Source organism: Myodes glareolus, chromosome 11 (genome assembly GCF_982192425.1).
Source record: "Myodes glareolus chromosome 11, mMyoGla1.1, whole genome shotgun sequence".
In the NCBI taxonomy this organism is placed as follows: domain Eukaryota; kingdom Metazoa; phylum Chordata; class Mammalia; order Rodentia; family Cricetidae; genus Myodes; species Myodes glareolus.
The window spans coordinates 15,528,010-15,553,735 of NC_142036.1; the positions used below are offsets into that span (position 1 = coordinate 15,528,010).

The 25,726-nt window shown below is 40.4% G+C and overlaps 1 protein-coding gene and 1 non-coding gene across 18 annotated transcripts in view; one reads left to right on the plus strand and one right to left on the minus strand.

Annotated features, from left to right (window-relative positions):
* Mark3 (microtubule affinity regulating kinase 3) overlaps positions 1–25,726 on the minus strand; it is a 93,342-nt gene that overhangs the window by 26,597 nt on the left and 41,019 nt on the right. For 11 of the 17 annotated variants that reach the window (XM_085697980.2, XM_085697977.2, XM_048431361.3 and 8 more), the window contains 10 exons: positions 21,441–21,489; positions 19,245–19,310; positions 13,108–13,178; positions 10,929–10,985; positions 8,138–8,374; positions 7,849–7,968; positions 7,535–7,634; positions 6,975–7,087; positions 5,946–6,099; positions 3,032–3,249 (listed from right to left, as the gene is read on the minus strand). In XM_085697980.2, coding sequence (XP_085554106.1) covers positions 3,032–3,249; positions 5,946–6,099; positions 6,975–7,087; positions 7,535–7,634; positions 7,849–7,968; positions 8,138–8,374; positions 10,929–10,985; positions 13,108–13,178; positions 19,245–19,310; positions 21,441–21,489 — 1,185 coding nt within the window. The remainder of the gene's footprint in view (positions 1–3,031; positions 3,250–5,945; positions 6,100–6,974; positions 7,088–7,534; positions 7,635–7,848; positions 7,969–8,137; positions 8,375–10,928; positions 10,986–13,107; positions 13,179–19,244; positions 19,311–21,440; positions 21,490–25,726) is intronic. The other 6 variants (XM_048431367.3, XM_085697978.2, XM_085697976.2 and 3 more) reach the window with 2 other exon arrangements.
* LOC125398599 (U6 spliceosomal RNA) lies at positions 4,376–4,486 on the plus strand. Its single transcript, XR_007231466.1, has one exon. It is a non-coding gene; the product is annotated as a U6 spliceosomal RNA (small nuclear RNA).

Here is a 25,726-nt window from a genome sequence, read left to right on the forward strand (position 1 = left end):
CTCTACCTAAGTGGCTCATTCCTGTAATTGCAGCACGTAAGAGGCTGAGGCCAGCCTAAGCCACAGAAAGCATGTTTCAAATCAACCAACCGAACCAACAGGATTTGAGAGGCAAAGGCAGGCAGAACTCTTGAGTTTGAGACTGGTCTGGTTTACAGAGCTAGTAAATCAAAGTAAATAAGTAAAAATTAAAAAGACGCCCCCCTCTTTGTTTTTCAAGACAGGGTTTCCCTTTGTAGACCTGGCTGTCCTGGAATTCACTCTGTAGAAGAATCTGGCCTTAAACTCAAAAATCCACCTCCTTCTGCCTCCTTAATGCTGGGATTAAAGGCATATGTCATCAAGAACAGGCAAAAAAGATTCACTTTTATGTGTACTAGTGTTTGCAGCATGTATGGCTGTTGCCTGTGGAGGTCAGAAGAGGGTGTCAGATCTCCTAGAACAAGAGTTAAAGATACTTGTAAGCTACCATGTGAATGCTGACAACTAAACCCAGGTCCTCTGAAAAAGTAGCCAGTATTTTTCTTTTTCTTTTCAATTTATTTTTCTTTAATCCCAGCACTTGGGAGGCAGAAGTAGGTTGATTTCTATGAGTTCGAGGCCAGTCTGGTCTACAGAGCGAGTTCCAGGACAGGTTCCAAAGCTACACAGAGAAACTGTGTCTTGGGAAAAGAAAAAAAAAATATTTTTTTAAATGTGTATAGGTGATTTTCTTGCATGTATATCTGTGCACCGTGTGTGCAGTGCATTCAGAGGTCTAGAACTGGATTTACAGATGGTTGTGAGCTGTTATGTGGATTCTCTAGAAGAACAGTCCATGCCCATAAGTGCTGAGCCATCTCTTCAACCCAATCATAGAATTTTGTTTGGCTTTTCGAGACAGGGTATCTTTATGTAACAGCCCTGGCTGTCCTGGAACTCATTTTGCAGACCAGGCTGGCCTTGAACTCACAGAAATCTGCCTGCTTCTGACTTCCAAGTGCTGGGATTAAAGGTGTGCACCGCCACCACCCAGCCCAAGTGAAGATAAAGTTTTAATGTATCATGAGTGGATCATGTTCAATGAAACACCAAGAATGACTCGAAGAAAATTTCTGATGATGCTACTATACTTTGGAAGAATGGATCTCAAAAGTCCACAAAGTAAAAGGCTTGGCCCCTAGGGTGGGGCTACTGAGATGCAATAGCATATTTAGGTGGCAGGACATCATGGGAGATTCTAAAGTTACCGGGGCATGTTCATGAAGAGTGTGCTGAGACTCTGGCCCATCAAGTCACTTGCATCCTAGTTTGTTCTAGCACATGTCCATGAAGGGCTGCCTTCACAACCCTATGTAGGAGCCATAAGCCTAACCCAACTTGAGCTAGAAATAGTCTTGAACTAAAATATATCTTTTCTCAGAATTCTGCTATAGTAACAAGTCTACATAATATCGCTGTTACTTACTATTTTTTATAAACAGGTAAACACTAACAGTTGACAATACTTAGGATAAGCCAGGCAGGGTGGCGCACACCTTTAATCCCAGCAGAGGCAGGCGGATCTCTGTGAGTTTGAGGTCAGCCTAGTCTACAAGACCTAGTTCCAAGACAAGCTCTAAAACTACAACAGAGAAACCCTGCCTAACCCCTCCCCCCAAAGACAAAATTAGAGTGCAATGTCACAAATATGGGAAAGAAAGCATTTTCTACTGTCATAAAAATGAGACCAAATTTAAAATCTAAGAGACTGAGCCAGGTGGCAGTGCACACCTTTAATACCAAATCTCAGAATCTCAGGAAGCAGAGGAAGGAGACCAGCCTGGTCTACACAGCAAGTTCCAGGACAGCCAGGGCTACATAGAAACTCAAACGCCCACAACTCAAAAAAACAGGAGACCAAAATTGAAGTACAATGTTACAACCCCACTTTAAAAGGCACTCAAAAGCCACAATAAAAGTATCTTAAATGTTTTATTCTGATTAAGCACAATGCCAGAGGATGAAATGGACAAAACCCCTTGGATTTCTTGTGAACTTCTGACCCCATAACATAATGAAGGGCTCCTTTCTGGGTTTTTCTATCAGTAGAAGGGCTGCAGTACTGTCAATTTTGAGAGAGGAAATCATGCTTTTAGACAAAATCAAGACTGTTCATTGTTCTGCAAATTCTGTGCAAAATTATTTCTTTAAGTGCTAATAGTAATTACCATGTTATGTCAGACAGAACCGTTTCCATTCTGAGAAAAATGGCTCCTGAGACTAAATGAATTCAACTTAATCTAACAAACAGGAACTATTTACTGAGAGATAGTGACTTCAGCAGACCAATGATGTAACTTCCCTTCCTGCTCTTCACCTGTGCTTAGCTAGTCCAGTCTTTGGTACTCAGAAAGGCCTCAGTGAAAACACTCTTCCTGGAGGACAGTCAACCTGTTGGCACTGTACATATCAGCTCTGCCAACTACCTTCTGCACTGCCACTGTCTTTTGTGTAACAACTTACAGAGAGTAGATGTCTCTGGAGTAACTTCTCATTGTCTCTGACACGCAGGACCTGAGTACTTACTTAGTGTGGAGAATGGGCTATGACTGTCTGGGCTCCCCTGGAACTCTGGAAAAACGTATTCTAGTGCAACAGTGTTAAGAACTGAGGCTTCTAGGTCATTAGTGCAATATAAAAGGAAGGGAGAGATAAATCCACCCTTTTTACAAGGTGTCCATACCGTGTCCTCACCTTTGGAGAGAGTGGTAACAGAATACTATCTTGGAAGCAGCAAAGACAATATCCCCCACTACACAGTGAGCCTGCTGGATTTTTCAGTCTCTAGAATTCAAGATAACATTTCTTTCCTTATAAATATGTCTCAGATGTTCTGTCACAGCAGTAGGAATTATCAAAAGAAACACCTACAATGTAGGAAGCGGGGTATGGTAGACTAGAGGAAAAACACCGCAGGCAGAAAATAGAGAATAAAATGAATGGATGTACAAAGACTAGCTGGTTCAAGTCCCAACCACCAAGGACTGCTATCCAATCCAATAGTACTTACACTGGGGACAGCAGGGCTTTTCTTACGCTCGGGAATATCAGCTTTATTGGGATTGCTTGCATTCCCAAGCATGGGACTGGCAGGGGCAATCCCTTTTCCTCCAACAGCAGTGCCACTTGATTTTCGGGAGGGAATTCCATCTTCTTTGAGGTCACTATCGGCAGTGCTAGTCTGACTCCTCTTTGGATATGCCACAACTGAAGGAATAGCCGGTCCAGCTACAATAAAGAGTTCACTCTTTAAAAGACAGAATGCAGTTTCATATTTATTCTCTTAAAATAAACATTTTGTAAGACAATTTAAATTTCTATTCACCTGTAACTATAAACTAGTAAAATTTTCTAAGATATTTTCCATTTGATTACCACACAAACATTCTACTTTCTAAAAAGATTGTAAAAACTTAACAAGTTGAGTTGCCCTTTGGAAACAACTTAATAACACGTCACTGTCTAGAGGATCACTAATCAAATTAACTAGATGCATAGTCTTTATGCAGAACAAACTATTTTGGTACAATCAAGCAAATTACATCCTTTAGTATGAAATATTCTCATTTTGTCAGAGTAAGACAGCACAGCTCTCTTGTGCCATTTCTTCTGAAATTTTATCTTGTATCTTAAAAAAAAATGCACCAATATTCCAGATAAGAATACAGAGGCTCCAGCATTAACATAGGCCATCTGGAGTTCAAACAATTGGAAATGGACACACTAGTAATCTCTTGCTCTGGTTCTTTGAGACAGTGTTTCTTTCTTTTCTTTTCAATTTTATTTATTTATTATGTATACTTGTGTGTATGTCTGCAGGCCAGAAGAGGGCACCAGACCTCCTTACAGAAGGTGGTGAGCCACCATGTGGTTGCTGGGAATTGAACTCAGGATCTTTGGAAGAGCAGGCAATGCTCTTAACCACTGAGCCATCTCTCCAGCCCTGAGACAGTGTTTCTCTTGCTATCCTAGAACTCACTCTTGATCAGGCAGGCCTTGAACTCACAGAGATCCATCTGCCTCTGCCTCCGGAGAGCTGGGATTAAAGGAGTGTGCCATACCACTATCCAGGCAACATTTAACTCTCATCAGGTGTGGTGATGTAGGTATTCAGTACACAGGCTCAAAACTCGGGAGGCAGAGGCAGGTAGATCTCTTATAAGTTTAAGGCTAGCCTGGTTTCAGGCCACCTAGGACTAAAGAGTTAAACCCTGCCTCAATAAAACAAAGCAAAACAAAAACTAACAATAAAAGATCTATGTAAAAATAAACAAGAATGGGTCTCTCGTTAGTATGAAAAAAATCCCTTTTAATAAAATAGTAGTGCCACATGTATACAAAACAATTACTTTAAGTGCTCGCTGCGGCAGCACATATACTAAAAATAATTGGAATGATACAGAGAAGATTAGTATGTTCCCAGCGTAAGGATGACACGCAAATTCGTAAAGCATTCCATATTTTTTTTTAAAAAAATTACTTTAAAACAAATTACTTTATCATTTATCAATGATGTTTGGCTCTCTATGTAGCTATACACCTGGGGCAGCACAGAACCTTCTCTGGGGAAAATGGACTGTCAGTGAGTTAAAGACACAGGACGGGGGTCAGGCAGGAGTCAGCTCCACTCCAGGCATTCCTCATTTGCTCTGGCCCCTGAGAGAGTTGCTGACATTCCTTTCCCATGCCTTATTGATAAAATGAAGGGTCAGCAAAGTGTATGGTTCTAGTTCCAAAGCTCACTTTAACTCTGGAAAAATGTCATTAGAAATCCAGGTGAAAACTATGTGCCTGAGAAAGACTAAACTTACTAAAGATTAATCCCTTGATAAGTAAGAAAATTCAACATGTTTCTTTCAGGATTTAGGAGTAATTCCCTTTGAATCGGGTCTCTTAAGAGTAGTGTGGATGCATTTAAAGTTGGCATTCAGTATATAGACCCTGTAAACTTCCTTGTTAGCTAATACAAATACATAGGAAGAAAGAAACTGAGAGCACCTGCTCATTTACAAACCATAAATAAATCAACCCCCTTCATGCACACTGTTTTCTTGTCTTCTTTCCTCCCCCCCCCTTACATTGCAATAGGGTCTCAGGCTAAACAAACTTCAAACTTGGCATATAACCAAAGATGACCTTAACTTATTTTGAAATTTAAAAAGAAATACTATTTTATCAGATGGTTGTTTTGTTTGTGTGAATGTCTGTGCACATGTGTGACTAGTACCCACAATGACCAGAAGACAGATACTTGTGTGCTGCCATGTGGGTGCTGGGAACTGAACACAGGTGTTCTTAACCAACTCTCAAGTCCCAACCGTAAATTCTTAATCCCCCTGCCTTTACCTCCTAAATACTGGGATAACAGGATTATGCCAAAATGCCCAGACTCATATTTTTACCTTTAATTGAAACTGAAATAGAAACCCCTGGGGCTGGAAAGATGATTCAGCAGCAAAAACACTGCCTACACTCACAAAAGATCCAGGTTTGGTTCCCAGCATCCACATTATGGCTCACAAGCATCTGTTACTTCAGTTCATGGGGATCTGACACACTCTTCTGGCCTCCAGGCACAAGTGAGGCATATAAATGCATGAAATTAAAACATTCATATACATAAAAAGAAAAATGTGAAAGTCATTTCCTCCATTTAAGAGCTCATTAGCTTGCATGAACAGAGAATGTTATTCCATCAGTAGAGAGCCCTGTCAGTTGCAATGCTCAGAGAGAAAAGCAAAACTACAGATAAGATTTTCATTCTCTCTTATCAAGCGAAGTTTACCAAATGTTCCAAATAGTTAGGAGACCTTAACCATACCAGTCCTAATGCTAGGAAGGGACAGCAAGCCAATCTCCTCTGCCCTGACAGGCTCTAGTCAGGAGAACACATTCAGAAGCTACTGGAATAGTCTCAGACTCACCATGGTCACTGTACCGTCTCTGCTTCTGACTTGAAGAAACACTTCTCTGTACTTTGTGATGAGGAGACTGGCCAGTGCTGTTGCTGAGGTCACTGCTTGGCCGCACCTTAGCAAGTGAAAGGTTGCTGCTAGAACTGGAGTCACTAGCGTCCAGCTATGGGAGAATGAGAAGAGCAGCAACCATATACGGAGCCCAATGGCTTGTCATGAAATTCCTGGTGACATACTCCTCCCAGTCAGAGAGGAGTTATCACAACGTACAAAGCAACATTTTTTTTTTTTTTTGAGACAGGGTTTTCTGTGGCTTTGGAACCTGTCCTGGAACTAGCTCTGTAGACCAGGCTGGTCTCGAACTCACAGAGATCTGTCTGCCTTTGCCTCCGAAGTGCTGGGATTAAAGGTGTGCGTCACCACCGCCCAGCTCAAAACAACAACTTTAAACTCATTCAAAAGTATTTTCTGACTTCTGAGAATAAGGTTATATGTTAACTATCTCTTTCCTGACCTTTTCAAAGAACTAAGACATTATACTCTGTTTCCTTTGTTTGGTATTTTACATCATTTTCAAACTATTAATGACTAAAAGTAACTCACAATTGTATAGGCTTGTGACATTACTACTCATAAAGGATTATTACTTTGAAGCTAAAATAGTAGTTTATGAGCTGGAGAGATGGATCAGTCACTAAATGCTAGACTCACAACCAAAAATAAAAAATAATAGCTTATAAGGGTCAATGGAGTGAGACCACTGCTTGTAGGCAAAGTTTTAAAATGAATACCAAATGTTATATTAAAAATATTAAGGAAACTTTTTTCTTTTTAAAATAGAGTCAAATCTTTTTGGAGAGAGGGTCTTTTGTAGTGCAGACTAGCCTGGAACTCATTATATAGCTGAGGAGAACATAAATCTCTGACTCTCCTGCCTCCACTTCCTGAGTGCAAGAACTATAGGCACGTGCCATCATGCATTGCACACTGATCCCTTTTACACAGGGTATTTAGCGTTTCCTCTCTAAACACTCTTACCTCTGAAGATTTTCTCCCCAATAACAAGTATGTAGCTGTGATTTCATCATATTTCATTTTACTAAGAGATTCTTGAATTTCTTCTTGTGAATATCCCATTCCCACCATAATATCTAAAAGATAAAATATGGTTTATATATTTTATTTGGATTGGAAATCATGCTAGCATAGGGAAAAACAATTTCATTTGAATTAGAAGGTTATATATTTCCTAACATAGAAGAGCTGCTGAACATGCTTCTGAGTTACTAGTGCTACTAGAGAAAACCACAGATTAAGCTCCCAATTTTGTTTTTTGAGACAAGGTTTCTTTGTGGAGCCCTGGTTGTCTTAAACCTCTCTCTGTAGACCAGAAGTCACAGAGATCTGCCTGCCTCTAACTCCCGAGTGCTAGGATTAAAGGTGAGCACCATCACTGCCCTGCTAAACTCCTAATTAAGACAGAACAGATAAATGGATTTATAAATTCTGTCCTTACCCTCCCTTTGTTTCTGTTTGAGCCACACACACAGGAGTAAAACATGTATAGTACACATACACATAAAAACATAGGTAATTACCTATTCTCTTCTGGTCTGAGATGTCTAGTTCAGGTTCAACAAATGGCTTGAGCTCATCTTCTTCATGACCTGCGTTGATCCACCTGTCCTTCATGATTTGCTGAAAGGTGAACTGTGTGTTAGAACAGAACAAAGTCCCCCAACACTCAAAATATTTAGGGAGATGATTTTCAGCATTTCATTGAATAACCCTCTAAAGGAAACTTAAGGGAATTTGTTTGTTTTCCTTACTACCTAAAACCCCACAGGTGTTCAGTGTCACATAAACTAAGCAGGGTTCTCTTAAATGCTCTTTCTTCCCCCTGGTGTGGTACCTCAAGAGTGCCACGTTTAACTGGATTCAGCACCAGGAAGCGTTTGAGAAGGTTTTCACAGTCTGTGGACATGTAGAAAGGGATTCTGTATTTCCCTCGTAGGACTCTCTCTCTCAGTTCCTTTAAGGAATGCAATAAGGAAATAATAGTTAATTTTTAAGTTAAAAACAGTAACAATAAAACCAAACCCATAAAAGCACCCATACAAATAGTATTAAAAATGTCAATCTACACAATTTTATAAAAATCCTTAGTTTTTGAAGAGCATGGCTGCAACTGCTTCTTATACCTTCAGGTTCTGACCGTCAAAGGGAAGCGACCCACTGACTAGGGTGTACAGAATGACGCCGAGACTCCACACATCCACTTCTGGCCCGTCATACTTCTTGCCCTGGAAGAGCTCAGGGGCTGCATATGGAGGACTACCACAAAACGTGTCTAGTTTACTGCCAACAGTAAATTCATTGCTAAAACCAAAATCTGCTATTTTAATGTTCATATCCGCATCTAATAACAGATTTTCAGCCTAGAGAAAAAAACATCAAGACAAAAATAAAACTTAACCAAAATACATTTATGATAATAGCATCAGGCATTTCATAAAGGCTTTTTATAAGGACTTATCTCCTAGTTAGTAAATGTAAAAACACTATTTTTAGAGAAACACAGGAAATAAATTATATTCCTAATTGATATTAACAGTCAAATACAGTTTAAGTATAAGATCAACAAAAATGTAGAAAGCTTCTTCAATTAGTAAGAGGCTTTTTAAAAATACAGGTAGTCTTTAGGTAGTCACACTTCATAAACACCACCAAATGATTGCTGGGGAAGGAGAACCCCCACTTCAACCTCCAAGACAAACTAGTCACTTCTGTTGATTTGAGCTGACAGGCACGAAGTAGACACATTGGATCTGAGACGATTGTCTGGATGTACAAGGATGAGCAAGACAGGGCCCTGCCCTCAGGATTCGTAGTGTAGGGTGGCGAAAGCAGGCAGCTAATAAGCTGCCGAGAGCTGAGTACTATGATGGATACTGACAAAGAAAAGGCTCAGCAAAAGAGGGTCATGGGAAATTTCCAGAGGAAGTGAAACTGAGAAAGGTATAGATAGCACGTTTCAAGGGGTGTTTAGGGGCAGAATAAAGACTTGGAAGTCCACAAAGGAGGGTACATTTCTGTCGACAACTGAAAGGTAGTGTATGGAGAGAGATGCTCCACAGAGACGGCTGGGGAGGTAGGAGGGCATTAAATCAACAGTGTTTCTTTCAGTTTTCTACCCTGAAGGTGGGACAACACTGCTCAAGAGTTGTTAAACAAGGAAATGACTTTTAGTTTGTTAGTTTATTTTAAGGGTTCCTTTTGTTTGTTTGTTGTTTTGTTTTTCCAAGACAGGGTTTCTCTGTAGCTTTGGTGCCTGTCCTGGAACTAGCTCTTGTAGACCAGGCTGGCCTCGAACTCACAGAGATCCACCTGCCTCTGCCTGGCTGGAAATCTTATTTTAAAATTGTTTTTACTGAGCTATACATTTTTCTCTGCTCCCCTCCCTTCCTCCTCTGGAAATAATCTTATGTTTATTTTTTTAATTTTTGGGGGGGAGTGGGGAAGACAGGGTCTTATCATTTTAGCTCTGGCTGCCCTGGAACGCTCTATGTGATCAGTTTGTTCTTAAACTCAGAAGTTCAGCTTTGCCTCTGACACACACTCACTCTCACACACACATGGAAAACAGCCATACACATAAAATAGAGATACGATGGGAAGCAGGGAAAGCCAGGAGCAGAGAAGACAAGATAAAAAACTATGTTTGAACTGATTATCACATGACTGTGGTCTGCTGGCTTTGGAGAGGAGCAGGAATGGGGTAGTAGAGACAGGAAACAGCAGCAAAAGTGGCAGTTGAATGGAGGTTAAGTAGGAGGCTCTGGAGAAGCTTCAGTCACCATAATGAAAAAGAACACAATTCTATTTAAAAAGGAAAAGATCTGATTTTGAACTGGCTACACTTGAGGTGTCCAAGGGATACTTTTTGCCTAGGTACCAGGATGCTTGGGTCCTAAAACAACTCTAGCTGCAGAAACAGACTGGGGGTCATTCACATGTAGGCAGCAACCACAACTGCCAGAGTGGATGTGCTCAGGGTGGGTGCTAAGAGGGACAAGCAAGCAGTCAGTAATCTTGTGAGGACAGTGTCTACATATGGTATAGACGATATGCTGTAAGATACAGAGAGAAAGAGGGTGTGTCTGGAAGTAAGAAGAGGAACAGCAGAGGTGCCCAAGTTCCAAGACCTGTGAAAAGAAAAATGCTCTGTGAATCCTAACTCTTTGCCAAAGAGCATAGGTGCAGCCCATGGACGCCTCCAACAAGCACTACAGCTTACAGGACAGAATGCCTTCTACATGGGCACGGGCAGCCACGTCCAGGTTGGCCCCATGTGTCAGGAGACCTCTGTACCTCTGTGTGACTATGGGACAACTGTCCTCCAGAGATGAACCACTAGGCACCTTTACTGAGTCCTGAAATACTTTTCATGAACTTTACTTAAAAACAACAACAACAACAACAACAAAAACCCTCTTCACTGTGTATTTTGGACAAAGGGAGCCAATCATTATAGAACTTATTTTTACATTATTATTAATTTATTTGTTTATTTATTTTGGTTTTTCGAGGGTTTTTCTGTGTAGCTCTGGCTGTCCTGGAACTTACTTTGTAGACCAGGCTGGCCTTGAACTCAGAGATCTGCCTGCCTCTGCCTCCCAGATGCTTGGACTAAAAGTATGTGCCATCATGTCTGGCTTAATTTATTTATTTTATGTGCACTGGTGTTTTGCCTGCATGTGTGTCTGTGTGAGGATGTCAGATCTTGGAGTTACAGACAGCTGTTAACTGCCATGTGGGTGCTAAGAACTGAACCCATATCCTTTAGAAAAGCAGAAAGTGTTCTTAACCACTCAGCCATCTCTCCAGTCCCTAATCTTATTTTTCTCTTATTCAACAACACAGTCTAAGCATCATGTGCAAAATGGCCACCAAAAGAACTATAAATAACTTAGCAAGAATTTTTGGGCTCACCTTGAGGTCTCTGTGAACAATCCGTTTTTGGTGGCAATACTGTACTGCAGATACAATCTAAACATGCGAAAAATGGGGTTAGTCACCAATGGTGCAGACTCACAACTACAATAATCATTTATCCTCATTTCTTCTTTGGGGTTTTTGTTTTGCTTCTTTGAAACAGGCTCTCACCATGTAGCCTCTGGCAGGTCTGGAAATCATTCCGTAAACCAAGCTGACACCAAACTCACAGAGATATGCCTGTTCTGCCTCCTGAGCACCGAGAAATTAAAGGACCGTGTCACTACACCCTGCTTTATTGTATTCAAATTTTAGGATGGTTTCATGTGGTCCAGGTGGGCCTTAAACGTTCCACAGCTGACAAGGTCCTGAACAACTTCTGAGCCTCCTGCTTCCAACCCAAGTTCCAGGATTAAAGGTATGCAGCATGCCACATTGGGTTCATGTCGTGCTGGGATGGAACGTAGGGCTTCATGAATGCTAGCAGGTTCTCTACCCACTGCCACTGAACCGTAATTCCTGTCCTGATAATCATATTTTCTGATGTTGAAGAAGTTTTTCTTGGAGTTATTTTCTATCTCTGTTTTGTTTTGTTTTGTTTTTTTAAGACAAGGTTTTTTCATAGCTTTGGAGCCTATCCTGGAACTAGCTCTTTTAGACCAGGCTGGCCTCGAACTCACAGAGATCCACCTGCCTCTGTCCTCCCAAGTGCTGGGATTAAAGGTGTGCACCACTACTGCCTGGCCATTGAAGGTTATTTTTAAATCCTGCTTTTGAGTCACACTGTACAATCACTTGCCACTTTTAACATCTCTTCCTTTAGCTCTAAACAACTCAAAGCTAACCTGACACCACAATGACTGGAAGATACTCAAACCTATTGTTGGTTTTCTGGGATTAAATTACAAACAATTAGTTCTTTCTTTCATTTTTTTTCCCCAAGACTGGGTTTCGCTGTGTAGCCTTTTAAGTCCTGGAACTCACTCTGCAGACTAGGCTGGCTACCATCTCCCAGTGAGACAATGGTTTATTATAAGAAAGACTCAGAGCCCAGGTGTTTTATGCATTAAAATAATTATTTATAAGAAAGATTCGCCAGAGTCGGGTAGTGGTACCACATGTCTTTAATCAATTCCAGCACTCGGAAGGCAGAGGCAGGTGGATCTCTGTGAGTTTGAGGCCAGCCTGGTCTACAAGAGCTAGTTCCAGGACAGAGTCCAAAGCTACAGAGAAACGCTATCTAAAAAAAAAAGAAAAAGAAAAGGAGAGGGAGAGAGAGACTGACTCTTGCTGGGTGGTGGTGGTACACACTTTTAATCCCAGCATTTGGGATGCAGAGATAGGTGGATCTCTGAGTTTGAGGCCAGACTTATCTACAAAAGCTAGTTCTATGACAGTTAGAGCTGTCAAACAGACAAATCTGTTTTGAAAAACTTGGAGGGGTGGGGGGAGAAAAAAAAAGAAAAAGAGAATCTCAAAGCTCAGGTCTTTTCTACACTGAACTTTGAGATAGCTCAAAGGTAAAGGCACATCTGTGTTCAATCACTGGGGCCCATATGCAGAAGGAAAGAACTGATCTATGTAGGTCATCTACATGCATGCCTTGGCAAATCTATGCTTGTATGTGCACACACACTAAATAAATATGATTTTAAAACCCTACAGAATCCATCAAGTATGACTTACAGTCATTAGTCACTGCTAATACAGTGTCTTAGGTATGAAAAGTACTGCCAATCAATGTTCCAAAAGATTTGTGTGCATATGTCTGTATGGAGCTCAGAGGTCAACATGAAGTTGCTCTCCACCTTTATTTGCTGACTGACTGTATGTGTGTCTGCTTGGAGCCCCGAGGTCAACACTGAGTGTCTTCCTTTACTGTTGTCTGTCTTATTTTTGGGACATGGCTCACACTAAACCTGGTGCTCACTGACTGGCTAAACTGAACTTCAAAGATCTGCTAGTCTCTTTACCAGTGCTGGGGTTATATGTACACATCACTATGCCCAGCTTTCTGTGTATTCTTGGGGATTCGAACTTAGGTCCTCATGCTTGCACAGGAGGAACTTTACTGAATGAGTCACCTCACCAGCTCCAGATGCCACTCTTAACTGCACGACTAGAAGTAACAATGTAACTTACTGGATTAACAAACTAAAGCCATGTTAATTCATACCTGTCTAAATTTAGCTCTTGCTTCTTTTTCCTTCATTCTTCCATGTGCAACCAAATAGTCAAATACTTCACCTATAACAGAAAGAAATAAAATTAAGCAAAAATCCTACATCTGGGCATTAATTTTCCCACAAATTGGTAACATTCCACTTTTAAACAAAGTTTTGGTCCTTTTTTATTTAAAAATCTTTTAGGTTTGTTTATTTTATGTATGTAAATGTTTTGCCTGGATGTGAGCCTGGTGCCTGCAGAGGTCAGAAAGAGAAATTTTATTCTCTTAGAACTTGAGTTAAGAATGGATGTTGTGTGCCACCATGTGGGTGTTAGAAATCAAACGTTGGCCCTCCGCAAAAGCAATAAATGCTCCTAATCACTGAACCTACCCTCTAGCTCATAATTTTATGCTTTACATATTTTAAATTGTAAGTACCATGTAAAACATGGTCACTAAGCAATAACTAAAACTTAAGATCTTAGCTCACAATGATAATCCTCAGCTGAGGAGAAACCATAAGACTCTAACACATTTAAGTTATGCAGCTTTCATCTCTTCAGTAGGTCTCAACAGAAACTGAGCAATCAAGATGGAAAGGTAAGCCAGGCATGGTGGCATACACTTTTAACTCCAACACATGGGAATCAGAGACAGGCAGATCTCTGCATTCTAGACTAGCCTGGTCTAAAGAGAGACCCTGTCTCTCTCCAGATGTCCCCAATAAAATATATCTTCCTGTAAGATTATTACTTTATTCAACAAATGTTTGGAGTCCCTATTAACTTCAAAGCAATGTTCCAAGAAGTGGAAAATTCCACAGCATAAACAAATGTAACAAATGATACAAAGATGTGTTGCATTCTTTTCCGTTGTATTTGTTTAGCTTTGTAAAGCTGTATTACTTTGCCTAAAACACTTAACCCGTCTAGTGAAGACTTGAATGGCTAGTAGCAAGGCAGGAGAAAGGAAAAGCAGAGCTAGCAGGCAGAGAATAAATAGGAAGAGAAATCTGAGAAGAAGAAGGAATATTAGAACACGGAGAGGGGATGCAATGGTGGATACCCAGCTACATAGTCAGCCACAGCACACATAAATATTTTTTTATTTATTCATAATAAATAAAGAAAGGTATACAAAAATAGAGAAAGGAAAAAGTACAGAGGCAAAAGATAGATGGAATGATTTAACTTAAGAAAAATTGGCAAGGGCTGGAGAGATGGCTCGGAGGTCAAGAGCACTGACTCTTCTTCCAGAGGTCCTGAGTTCAAGTCCCAGCAACCACATGGAGGCTCATAGCCACCTGTAAGGAAATCTGATGCCCTCTTCTGGCATTCAGATACACATGTAGGCAGAACACTGTATACATAATAAATTAAACTTAAGGGAAAAAAAGAAGAAAAAAAAAGCTGGCAAGAAACAATCCAAGGTCAGGCATTCATAAGAAAGAATACGACTACGTGTGATTTACTTGGAAGCTGGGCAGTGGGTCCCCCCAAAAAGCAAAGAGTTTAAAAACAAAACAACAAATTTAGTAGTCTCCCTCTTCTAATGGAATCTGCTGGCTAATAGGAGAAACAATGAGCACACACATATAGAATATATCAGGTCTGTGAATGCTGTGAAGAATAAAAAGAAAATAACATGTTTGTATTCTGCTGACTATCTGATGCAGTGGACAGCAAAGCTGTCAGAGTGAAAGTCTGCAAATATAAATCATATGAGAGAGAGAGAGAGAGAGAGAGAGAGAGAGAGAGAGAGAGAGAGAGAGAGACCAGTAAGGCTGCCACAGATATGGGGAAAGTGTGAACAATGGGGAGAGTGCAGGGCAAGTCCACAAGAGTTCAGTAGGGTTTGGAAAGGGTTCTGGCTAGATTCCAAATGAGGTAAGAAACAGAATAACTGACTTGATAAAAGAATAACTGAATTTGAAAGTAGTCAGAATCAGGATGACGGAAAAGGATAGGAAGCCCACTGTAAGATCCTGCAGTAATCAAGTTAAGCAAGAGCATGACTAAGTGGGGTGAGCAGTGGTGAGCGGGAAGGCACAGGACAGGATAAAGGTGATGTCAACAGAGCTTGGTATGGTGGTATACCAAGCATCAAGCCCATCATTAGGACAGTGGAAGCAGAAGGATCAGTTCAGTGTCATCTTTGACCACTGCAGAGGTTTAAATGAGAGTTCTCATACACTGTTATTTGAATGCTTGGCTCACAGTTGTTTGGGGGAGGGTTCATAGGTACAGCCTTGCTGAAGGAAGTATGCTCACTTGAGGTGGGCTTTGAGAGTTTCAAATCCCACTCTACTTCCAGTTTGTTCTCTCTGCTTTGCATTAGTGGGTGAAGATAGGAACCTTGGCTTTCTGATCATGCTGCCATGACTGCAGCTTGTTGCTATGCCTCCCTTGATGCAAAATTCATAAGAACTCACAGAGAGAAATTGGGGTTCAACCTGAAGGTCAGAAAAGCAAAGCAGCCAGCCACTGGCTCTTATCTTGAACTTAGTCAGAAAATGGCGATCCTACCTCCAAGAATATCAGAACGAGACTTGCTGTCTCCTCCCATTTTATAATCCTTTCTAGGGCTGGGATTAAAGGCACGCACTACCCAGTTTTTATGGCAACTAGTGTGACTACTGGGATTAAAGGTGTGTGCCACCACTGTCTGGTCTATAAGGCTGACCCCTGGGGCTGTTTTACTCTCTGTTTTCCAGGCAAGCTTTACTTATTAAAATACAAATTAAATGCCACTACACTCCCTGCCATAATCGATGCTACTCCTCTGAAACTAAAGTTCAAATAAATTCTTCCTTCTATAAATTCCTTTGGTCATTGTGTTTTAACACAGTAACAGAGAAGTAACACACATGCATATAGCTACATACATGAGAAGTTCATGACTAGCCTGGGATACAGGAGACCCTGTCACACCAAACAAACAAAACACCCACACCCCCAAAACAAAACAAAAAACAAAAAAGCACAAACCTAGGGGCAGAAACCTTGGCTCAGTGGTTAAAAGTTCTTGCTTTTCAACCAAGAAGATGAAGTTGGAACAAGGCAGATATGGTAAAGAGAGGAGAGTTGGGAGAATCCCTGGAGCTTAGGGGCTGATAGCCTAGCTGAAAAAGGAAAGATTCTACCTTAAAGGAATAAGGGAAAGACCAATAAAGGAGGAAACCTAGCACTATTCTGTCTTCTGTGCACACGCATGTACAAGCACAAGACCTATACATAAGCACATGTACAGACATCATACACCCATTAAAACAATAAAAACCAAGAAAACTACTAGTGGATGAAACCTGCTCACTGTTGTACAGACCACAGAGGAGCTCCAAATAGCCAAATCATAATTTACTTATAAATTCAAATGCAATATAAACCTCTTAAGAGATTACTAGAACTATGAAGCACACACACAATAACTAAGATTTATAAATCAGGAATACAACTTATAAGCCAGAAAAAATTCCTATTAACAATGTATTAACACTCAGATTAAATAGCTAGACTAAAAGCCTCTAAAAGCTATTTACTAGGTGAAAAAAGCTTATAAGCACTCCTGCTAAGGACAGGGATAACATGGCTTGGATGGAAGGACTGGATGGGGAAGTTCAGAATGCCTTTATTTCTAGTTTGGACCTTGAAACAACCTTTCTGAGCAACTCTAATTTTCTACCAAATGAAGAGGTACTGTCATGCATGGTACACATGCTTTTATTCCAGCATTGAGGAGGCAGAATCAGGCAGATCTCTATGAGTTTAAGAACACCTTGGTCTACACAGTAAGTCCTGAGGCGGCAAAGACTACACAGTGAAAGCCTATCTCAAACAAACAAGCAAAAGGAAGGAAGGGCAGGCAGCTATATAGGGAGAAACTGTCTTTATATTAAAAAAAAAAAAAAAAAAAAAAGCCCGGTGGTGGCGGCGCACGCCTTTAATCCCAGCACCCAGGCGAATCTTTGCGAGTTCGAGGCCAGCCTGGTCTACAAGAGCTAGTTCCAGGACAGGCGCCAAAGCTACAGAGAAACCCTATCTCGAAGAACCAAAAAAAAAAAAAAAAGTAAAAGAAAAAAAGAAAGAAAAAGTTGAGTGGTGGCACACGCCTTTGATCTCAGCATTCAGAAGGCAGAGGCAGGAGGATCTTTGAGTTCAAGGCCAGCCTGGTCCACCCAGTCTGTGTGCCAACCATGGTGCCAGAAACAGAGTAAGAACTGATGACCAGGAAGGCAGCTGTTCTATACAACAGAACTTACATGTGGTTCTGAACCACCAGTCCCCACAAGCTCAGCCTTTAAGAAAAACCTTTAGAACCAAAAGAGGCTAAACACATCCACTTAGCTTTTTGTTTTTTGTTTGTTTTTGAAGACAAGGTTTCTCTGTAGCTTTGGAGCCTGTCCTGGAACTCACTCCTTAGATCAGGCTGGCCTTGAACTCACAAGATCTGCCATTTCCTCCTAAGTATTGGGATTAAAGGTGTGCGCCACCACTACCCCCCAAGTCACACATCAACTTGTAATCATATGTATTGAAGCCATTTTTGGCTTTTGTAAATACATTTATCAATGACATTAAAATCTGATAATAAGTTGGATATGTAGCTCTGAGATAAAGTTTATGTTTTGAAGCCCTACCTAGATTTCAATCCCCAGTAAAAAAAAAAACCGACAACAACAAAACAAACAAACAAACAAACAAAACCAAGAAAACTGTGCTGGTGGCACACACCTTTAATCACAGCACTCAGGAGGCAGAGGCACACAAATTCGCCTGATTTACTGAGATCGTTTCAGGATAGTCAGGATTACAAAGAGAAACCTTGTCCTGAAAAACCAAAAACCAACCAAACAAAAACCTAAGAAACTGATATAAAACATCTATCATATATTTATACATCAAAACTCTCAAATACTTGAGATAAACAAAATGTCTGTAGATACATAAGTCTCCCTCTCAGATTGTTATTCAGAATTTAAAAAGAAAGGAAATTTGTTGTGATATTTTGTGTTCTGAGAAATAAAGCCAGTCAGGAGATTAGAGGGTAGAGATAGCCACAAGTTAACCATAGAGGTCTGGAGGTCTGTAGAGAGGAGACAGGAAGTGACAACACAGGGCAGAGACAGGATCTCAGTCCTTCAGGTGGGAGGATGTGGGAGGTAAGAAGTGACTGCGGCCATTCCTTTATTTCTCTGATCTTTCATCATTTACCTCGATATCTGACTTGAGGTTTTTACTGATAAGACCAATTAGGACATGCTTCAGGAATTCCAGTACATGCCACAGTGTAGATGACTTTGACAACATCATAGTAAGGAAAATATTCTAAGTCAAGAACAAATGGACAAATATTGTACAATCTCATTATATTTGATACTTAAACTAGTCCAATTCAGAGACAGAAAATAGTTTGGTGGATGTAAGGAGCTGAGAAAAAGAAAGGAAACAGTTAAAGCTTATTTAATGGATGTACAACTTCAGTTTAGGAGTATTTCTGGAGAAACAGACAATAGTGAGGAGTATGGAATTATGTGAATGTACTTAATGTCATTGTACGGGTTAGCTTTATGTCAACTTGACATAGAACTATCTGAGAGGAGGGAACCTCAATCAGAAAATGCCTCCATAAGACTGAACTGTAGACAAGCCTGTACAGCATCTTCTTAATTGGTTATTAATGTAGGGGAGCCCAGGCTATTCTGGGTGGTACCATCCCTGGGCTAGTGTTCCTGGGTGCTATAAGAAAGGAAGGCTGGAGGAAAAAGAAAAATGAAAAAGAAAGCAGGCTGAGTGAGCCATCAGGAGCAAGTCAGTAAGCAGCATCTTCTATGGCCTCTGTTATCAGCTCCTGTCTCCAGGTTCCTACCCTGTTTTTTTTCAATGATAGATATACTATAAATAATGTGAAAGTATAAGCTGAATAAACCCTTTCTCCTAAACTTATTTTTGGTCATGGTTTTATCACAGCCATACAAAATCTAAGACAGTCATTCAACCAAGTGCTAGAATTAAAGGCATGAACCACCACTGCCTGACTGTTAAATAAAATCTTAATACAGGTACTGTGGCTGCACACTGTTCTTAAAGAGAAAAAAAGGAAAACATACACATACCCTCTCATGCTGGAAGCAATATAAATGTGCTTACCTCCACTTGCATATTCCATGATTAAGTAGAGTGTTTTTTCCGTTTCAATGACCTCGAACAACTTCACTGAAGGGAAAGAAGAAATGAGAAAAAAGAACAAACAACTGTATGTACAAAACATGTACTTATAAGCTAAAAAAATACCCCAGTTATTTCCTGATAAGGGTTTTATTTTATTTTTTTAAATATTTTTATGGTTTATTTAACTTTATTTTATGTGCATTGGTATGAAGGTATCAGTTCCCCTATAACTGGATATTCAGACAGTTGTGAGCTGCCATGTGGGTGCTGGGAATTGAACCTGGGTCCTTTGGAAGAGCAGTCAGTGCTCTTAACCACTGTGCCATTTCTCCAACCCCCTGCTAAAGGTTTTAGAAAGCTGGTTCTTATATGCTTTTTAGGGATTAAAAAAAAATACCGTTTTACAGAATTTTATTAAAAAAATTTTTAAGTTGGGCGGTCGTGGTGCATGCCTTTAATCCCAGTATTCGGGAGGCAGAGGCAGGCAGATCTTTGTGAGTTCGAGGCCAACCTGATCTACAAGAGCTAGTTCCAGGACAGGCTCCAAAGCTACAGAGAAATCCTGTCTTGGAAAAAAAAAAAAGAAAGAAACCATAAAAATAAAGATTAGTTTTGGGTGTTGAAAATGTGCTCAGCATTCTGGCCATATGACTACTTTCTCACTTCCTCTCTTCCTGTTACCATCTATGATGCTGTCTGTATAAGTTGTAAGTGGGTTGTTCTTCCAGCAGCTCAACCCTGTTCTTCACTTTTCTTACCTATTACCCTTTTGGCAAAGGCAAGCCCTTTCATCTGTTACTACAATTTTAAGGAGACTACTGTAACATGGGAAACTTAGGCAACTCTAAAATAACTAGGTACCTTTCTTTGTTAATATTCTGAAAGTAAAACTAGAAATAATTAGAAGGGGGGTTATATGACAAATATTTTTTTTTTCTTTTGTAGTGCTGAGAATTGAATCTAGGGTCTCACAAATACTAGTCAAGCATTATTCCCAAAATACTACTTTTTTTTCTTTTTTTTTTTTTAATTTTTGGGTCTTTCAAGACAGGGTTTCTCTGTAGCTCTGGAGTCTGTCCTGAAACTAGCTCTGTAGCCCAGGCAGGCCTCGAACTCACAGAGATCCGCCTGCCTCTGACTTCTGAGTGCTGGGATTAAAAGCGTGTGCCCGGTTGCATTATCCCCAAACTTTTTAATACTTATTTTGAGATATGATTTAAATTAAAAGGCTGGCCTTGATCTCATTCTGTAGTTTAGCCAAACTGTGGATTTGGTGTTTTCCTGCCTCAGCCTCCCTAGAAGGTAAGATTACAATTATCTGACATAGGCAGCAAAAATTACATTTTTTTTCTTTCCTCTGGAGCTGAGGTCTGAGGGTAGGGTCTTGGGCATGCTAGGGAAATATATCACAAGCAAATTTCCAACCCAAGCTTCTTTTAAAGAATGATTTCCAAGCTGCGCGGCAGTGGTACATGCCTTTAATCTCAGCACTCAGATCTCTGTGAGTTCAAGACCAGCCTAGTCTATAAGAGCTAGTTCTAGGACAGGCTCCAAAGCTACAGAGAAACCCTGTCTTGAAAGACCAAAGGGGAAAAAAAAAAGAATGATTTCCTATACCAATTTCGTTAGATAATATTATCCCATCTTTTATATACTACTTTGTACAAATATTTTCTTAGGAACACAGACACAGCAAGTTTATCTTTGAAAATATTATCAACTAATGAAATACAATTAGATTTCCCAATACACTAAAAAAATTAATCAGCCTGATTATACATACTCATATGGCATTAAAGCTTAAGACAAATGTTTAAGAGATGGCCCAGTGTTTAAGAGCACTGACTGCTCCCCAGAGGACCTGGGTTCAATTCCCAGCCCTCATACGGTAGCTCACAATTCTCTGTAACTCTAGTTCCAGGAGATCTGACACTCTCACACAGATATACATATATGTAAACAAAACACCAATAAAATAAAGAATTTTTTTAAAAAAAACCTTAAGTCAAAATGTTCAATCCCTGTACTTTCAAAGAGCTAGTACAAACAGTAACTTGTATATATTTTATTAAAAATATACCTGGGTTGGGGGAAGCTTCCTATCACTTCAGAAATACATGTTTAGCTTTATGACACATTTCCAAGACCCCAAGTATTTAAGAAAATGGAAAGTACCTATGTTTGGATGATTTAAAATCTTCATTATTCTTACTTCTCTGAAGAGCTAAAAAAAAAAGAAAAGAAAAGACAAAGCCCTACGTTATTAAATGTTATACTCTGCTTACAGTAAAAATTTAAGTTTTTCTTAGATAACTGCTTCATTATTTATACTACCCTATTCCTAAGAACAAAATAATACAGAAATTTAAAGTAACCCTGAAGTACATTTATAACTTATTACCAAACAGTATTCCAAAATGTTTCCATTAATGGAAATGGCAGCAGTCCCGAGGGGAACAAGAACCACACTCTGAATTTATTTTCGCACCTTTTTTTTTTTTTTTTTTTTTTTTGGTTTTGCAAGACAGGGTTTCTCTGCAGCTTTGGAGCCTGTCCTGGAACTAACTCTTGTAGACTAGGTTGGCCTCGATCTCACAGAGATCCGCCTGCCTCTGCCTCCCGAGTGCTGAATTAAAGGTGTGCGCCACCACCACCCAGCAATATGGGTCCTCTTGAGCCACACCTCACATGCAGCTACACTTGCTGTACAACTCGTTTTAGCCAATGTGATAGTAGCAAAATCAAAGTGAGCAGAGCTGGAAAGTTTGGCCATCGGGTTCTCCCATCTTAGATCTGTGTGAAGCTTCTCCTACCTCTTTCAGGATGAGAGGTAGTACAGAGAAGGACTCTCCTCGGACCTGAGCCTATGCCAATCGAACACATACAGCTACACCAGTTAACCAAGATGAGATTGTTACACAACTGGCTCAAGCAGGATATACAGAAATGTACAAAGAAAAGACAAGTGTGTGCTAGAAAAACATGCTGGCAAATAAAGACCATTATTTTTTAGAGGATTTAAAAAATTATTTATTTTATGGATATGAGTGTTCTGCCTGCATGTAAGTGCACCAGGTGCATGCAGTGCTGCAGAGGTCAGAGAGGGTATTAGATCCCCAAGAACTATAGTTACAGATGACTGTGAGCCACCTCATGGGTGCTAGGAACCAACCTGTGTCCTCTGAAAGAAAAGCCAGTGCTCTTAACTACTGAGCCATCTCTACAATCTCCCTTTTTTCTTTATCTTCCTACCCAAACAAGGCCCAAGTACATAGCTGGCTTGAATAAAACTTGCTAAGTAGATCAGGGTAGCCTTGAACACACAGAAAGCTACCTGCCTCTGCTTCCCAAATACTAGGATGACAAGTCAAGCACCATCACACCCTTTGTTAGGACTGGTTTTTGCTTTCTGCTGTTTTCAATTGTAATGAATTTGGGGTAATTATCTAAATGTTAAGTAGATCAGAACTTCACAAAGCTATGCTTCTTCTGGCTGCAACCCCACAGAGCTCTGAGTCCTCTGTTAGAGTGATGGTAAGGAAGTTAGGGCATTTACAGCAGGGCTCCTTGGGTGCCATGAACAGTAATGTGCTGGGTCAGCTGTAGATTACTGTTTGCAGTACTAGAGATTGAACCTAGGACCTAAGGCAAATGTTCCATCACTGAGGTACATCACCAGCCCACTATCTCACTTTAATTTTAAGACAGTGTCTAACTAAATTTTCCAGGCCAGCCTGGAACACATTCTGTAGACTAGGTTTTGTTAAAATCATGGTGAGTTTCCTGCCTCAGTTTCCCAAATGCTGGGATTACAGACACAGGCTACAGTGTCTGGTGACTATTTTCTTTTCAAAGCTGGTGTTTGTTTTGGAGCCACTGTTGGTAATTCAGAGTTCTGCAGCAGTGATGGCCTTTTTGGTATCTTGAGGAAATCTTAGTTATGGGATACTCAAGGAATTATCTATTTCACAGGTAGAGAGAACTAGTTAGTGCTCTTGATGTGGTCTGCAGTGCTCCTTGCCACTAGGCTACTTGGGGCACTGTTGCCTCAGCTTTTATAAATCAGTAGTCTTCAGAGGCTGGAGGGTTGGCTCAATGGTTAAGAGCACTTGTTACTATTGCAGAGAACCAGGATTCAATTCTCAGCACCCATATGGCAATTCACAACTGCCTGTAATTACAGTCCCAGGGGATCTAACACCCTCTTCTGACCTCAGTGAGAATCAGACATAATACCATGCACAAACATATGCAGGCAGGTCACACACACAAAATAATGTTAAAGGAAAAACAAAACAGTAGTCTTCAGAACTCTGTACATTGGATTCATTTGTGGATTCTTTTTTTAAAGACCAAGGCTTCTTTCCCAGATGGGTACTTTCCTCCCATCTTTTCTGTGTAGTCTTGGCTGTCGTGAAATTTGTTCTATAGTCCAGGCTGGTCCTGAATTCACAGAGATCCACCTGCCTTTGCCTCCTAACCTTGAGTGCTGGGATTAAATACATGCACCACCAGTGCCCAGCCTATTCATTTAATGCATGTTTTGCCATCTCTCTAGCCACAATGCAGCCCTTTTTAAAGAAAATTCCTTCCCCATGAGTCCTGTAAGTCCTGAGGATTGCTTCTAATGCACTGTTAATTCCTTCCTTCCTTTCTTCCCTCCCTCTGTGGGACTCTTAGGAACATCTCTTGGACTTCTTTCTCCAACAGCTCAATATCTTGGTCATGGAATAATTGTTAATCTTTTTTCCCCTTCTTTTTCTTTTCTTTTCTTTTCTTTTCTTTGCTATTGTCTTCTTCCTTGACTCTCCTGCACTGATCTGTAGCAGGCTGGCAACTCAGGCTCTTGTCTACTGCAGTTTCATGTCTGCAGCATACTGTGCAAAGACTCTGGCAAACTGATGCAAAGAGTTTCAAAATACTGCAAAATAAAATCTGTAGTTTTCTACTTTTAGACTTTAAAAAACAAGTAGTTAGATGGCAGTGTTAGTATGCAGGCATCTGTACTGGCCTGCCCTTAGCGTTCTGACAGGCTATGTCCTCAGCTGTAGACACTAACAGCACCTGCTGAGCACATTCACTATGTTCCCTTTGAAAAGAGCCCTGCCTACCTCCCCCTACCCAGCTTGTTCTCTGCCTCTCTTGTCTTCAGAGGCCGGTCTCCCCTTTTCCCTCCCACCTTCCCCCCTTTACACTCCCTTTCCCCTAATAAAAACCTCTTCACATGAGTTCTGTTGCAAAGTGTTTTTCTCTCTAGCGAAGCTTTTTAAAAAAATTACAACAGGTAGGAATAGAAGAAAAGAAAGCCCCTATGTCGTTGCTTCTTTATAGGGAACTTTTGTTTTGTGGGGTTTTGTTTGTTTGTTTTTCTTTCTGAGACAAGGCTTCTCTGTATAGCCCTGGCTGTCCTGGAACTCACTCCGTAGACCAGGTAGGTCTTGAAATCAGAGATCCTCCTGTCTCTGCTTCCCAAGTGCTGGGATTACAGGCATGTGCCACCAACGCCCTGCAGGAAATTAAAATTTATTTACAGATTTCTTTTTAACAGAAAGCAATACAGACTGTTTTTAGAATAGGTTGAAAATTGAGACTATTACCAGGTAGTTTAATTTTTTCCATTTATTTAGTGTGTGCATGTGTCACAGTACACATGTGAAGGCAGAAGCCAATTTGTGGAAGTTAGTTCTTTCCTTTCGTCACAGAAGTTCTCAGGATTAAACCCAAGTCCTCATTCAGGGAAGCAAGAATCTGCTGGGCCATCTTCTTGGCCAAGAGGCAGTTTTAATTGTGGCAATGGTTCATTATGCCATTTCAGAAAAGTTACTGAAGAACAAAATATTTGAAGTGAGTTAAAATAGAATATAGCATGGTTAGGAACAGATCAGACCTCTGAGGGAGAAGAACAGACATTCAGAGTCACCTTTATACAGCTAGTTTTTATTGTGTCAGACAAAATATTATTGTTCTATGTTGTTCCATGCTCTTGGCATACTGAACATCCTTAAATGTACACTTAGGGTGGTGAAGCCATGTATAGTCCAGGTAGTTAACGTAGCTGTAGAGGGAAGTAAACTTTGTTTTTGTTTTGAGACAGGGTCATGTGTAGCCACGCTGGCCTGGAATTCACTATGTAGACCAGGATGGCCTCAAACTCAGAGATCCACCTGCTTCTGCCTCCCAAGTGCTAGGACTGTGGGAAGGAACCACCACAACCGGTGGCAACTAAAGATGGCTCAACTGGTGAAGTCACTTGTGCCAGGACTGATGATTTGAGTTTCATCCCCAAGACCTGCATGGTGGAGAGAAATAATTCCTTCAAGTTTTACTGACCTCCACATGTATATCATGGAATATGCACACATAAGATAAAAAGAATTTTTAAGAAAGCATTGGAATTTTAGGAGAAACATATGAACCCATCACATATAGAGTTCAAGAAATCAAAGAGAAAAAACTGAAAT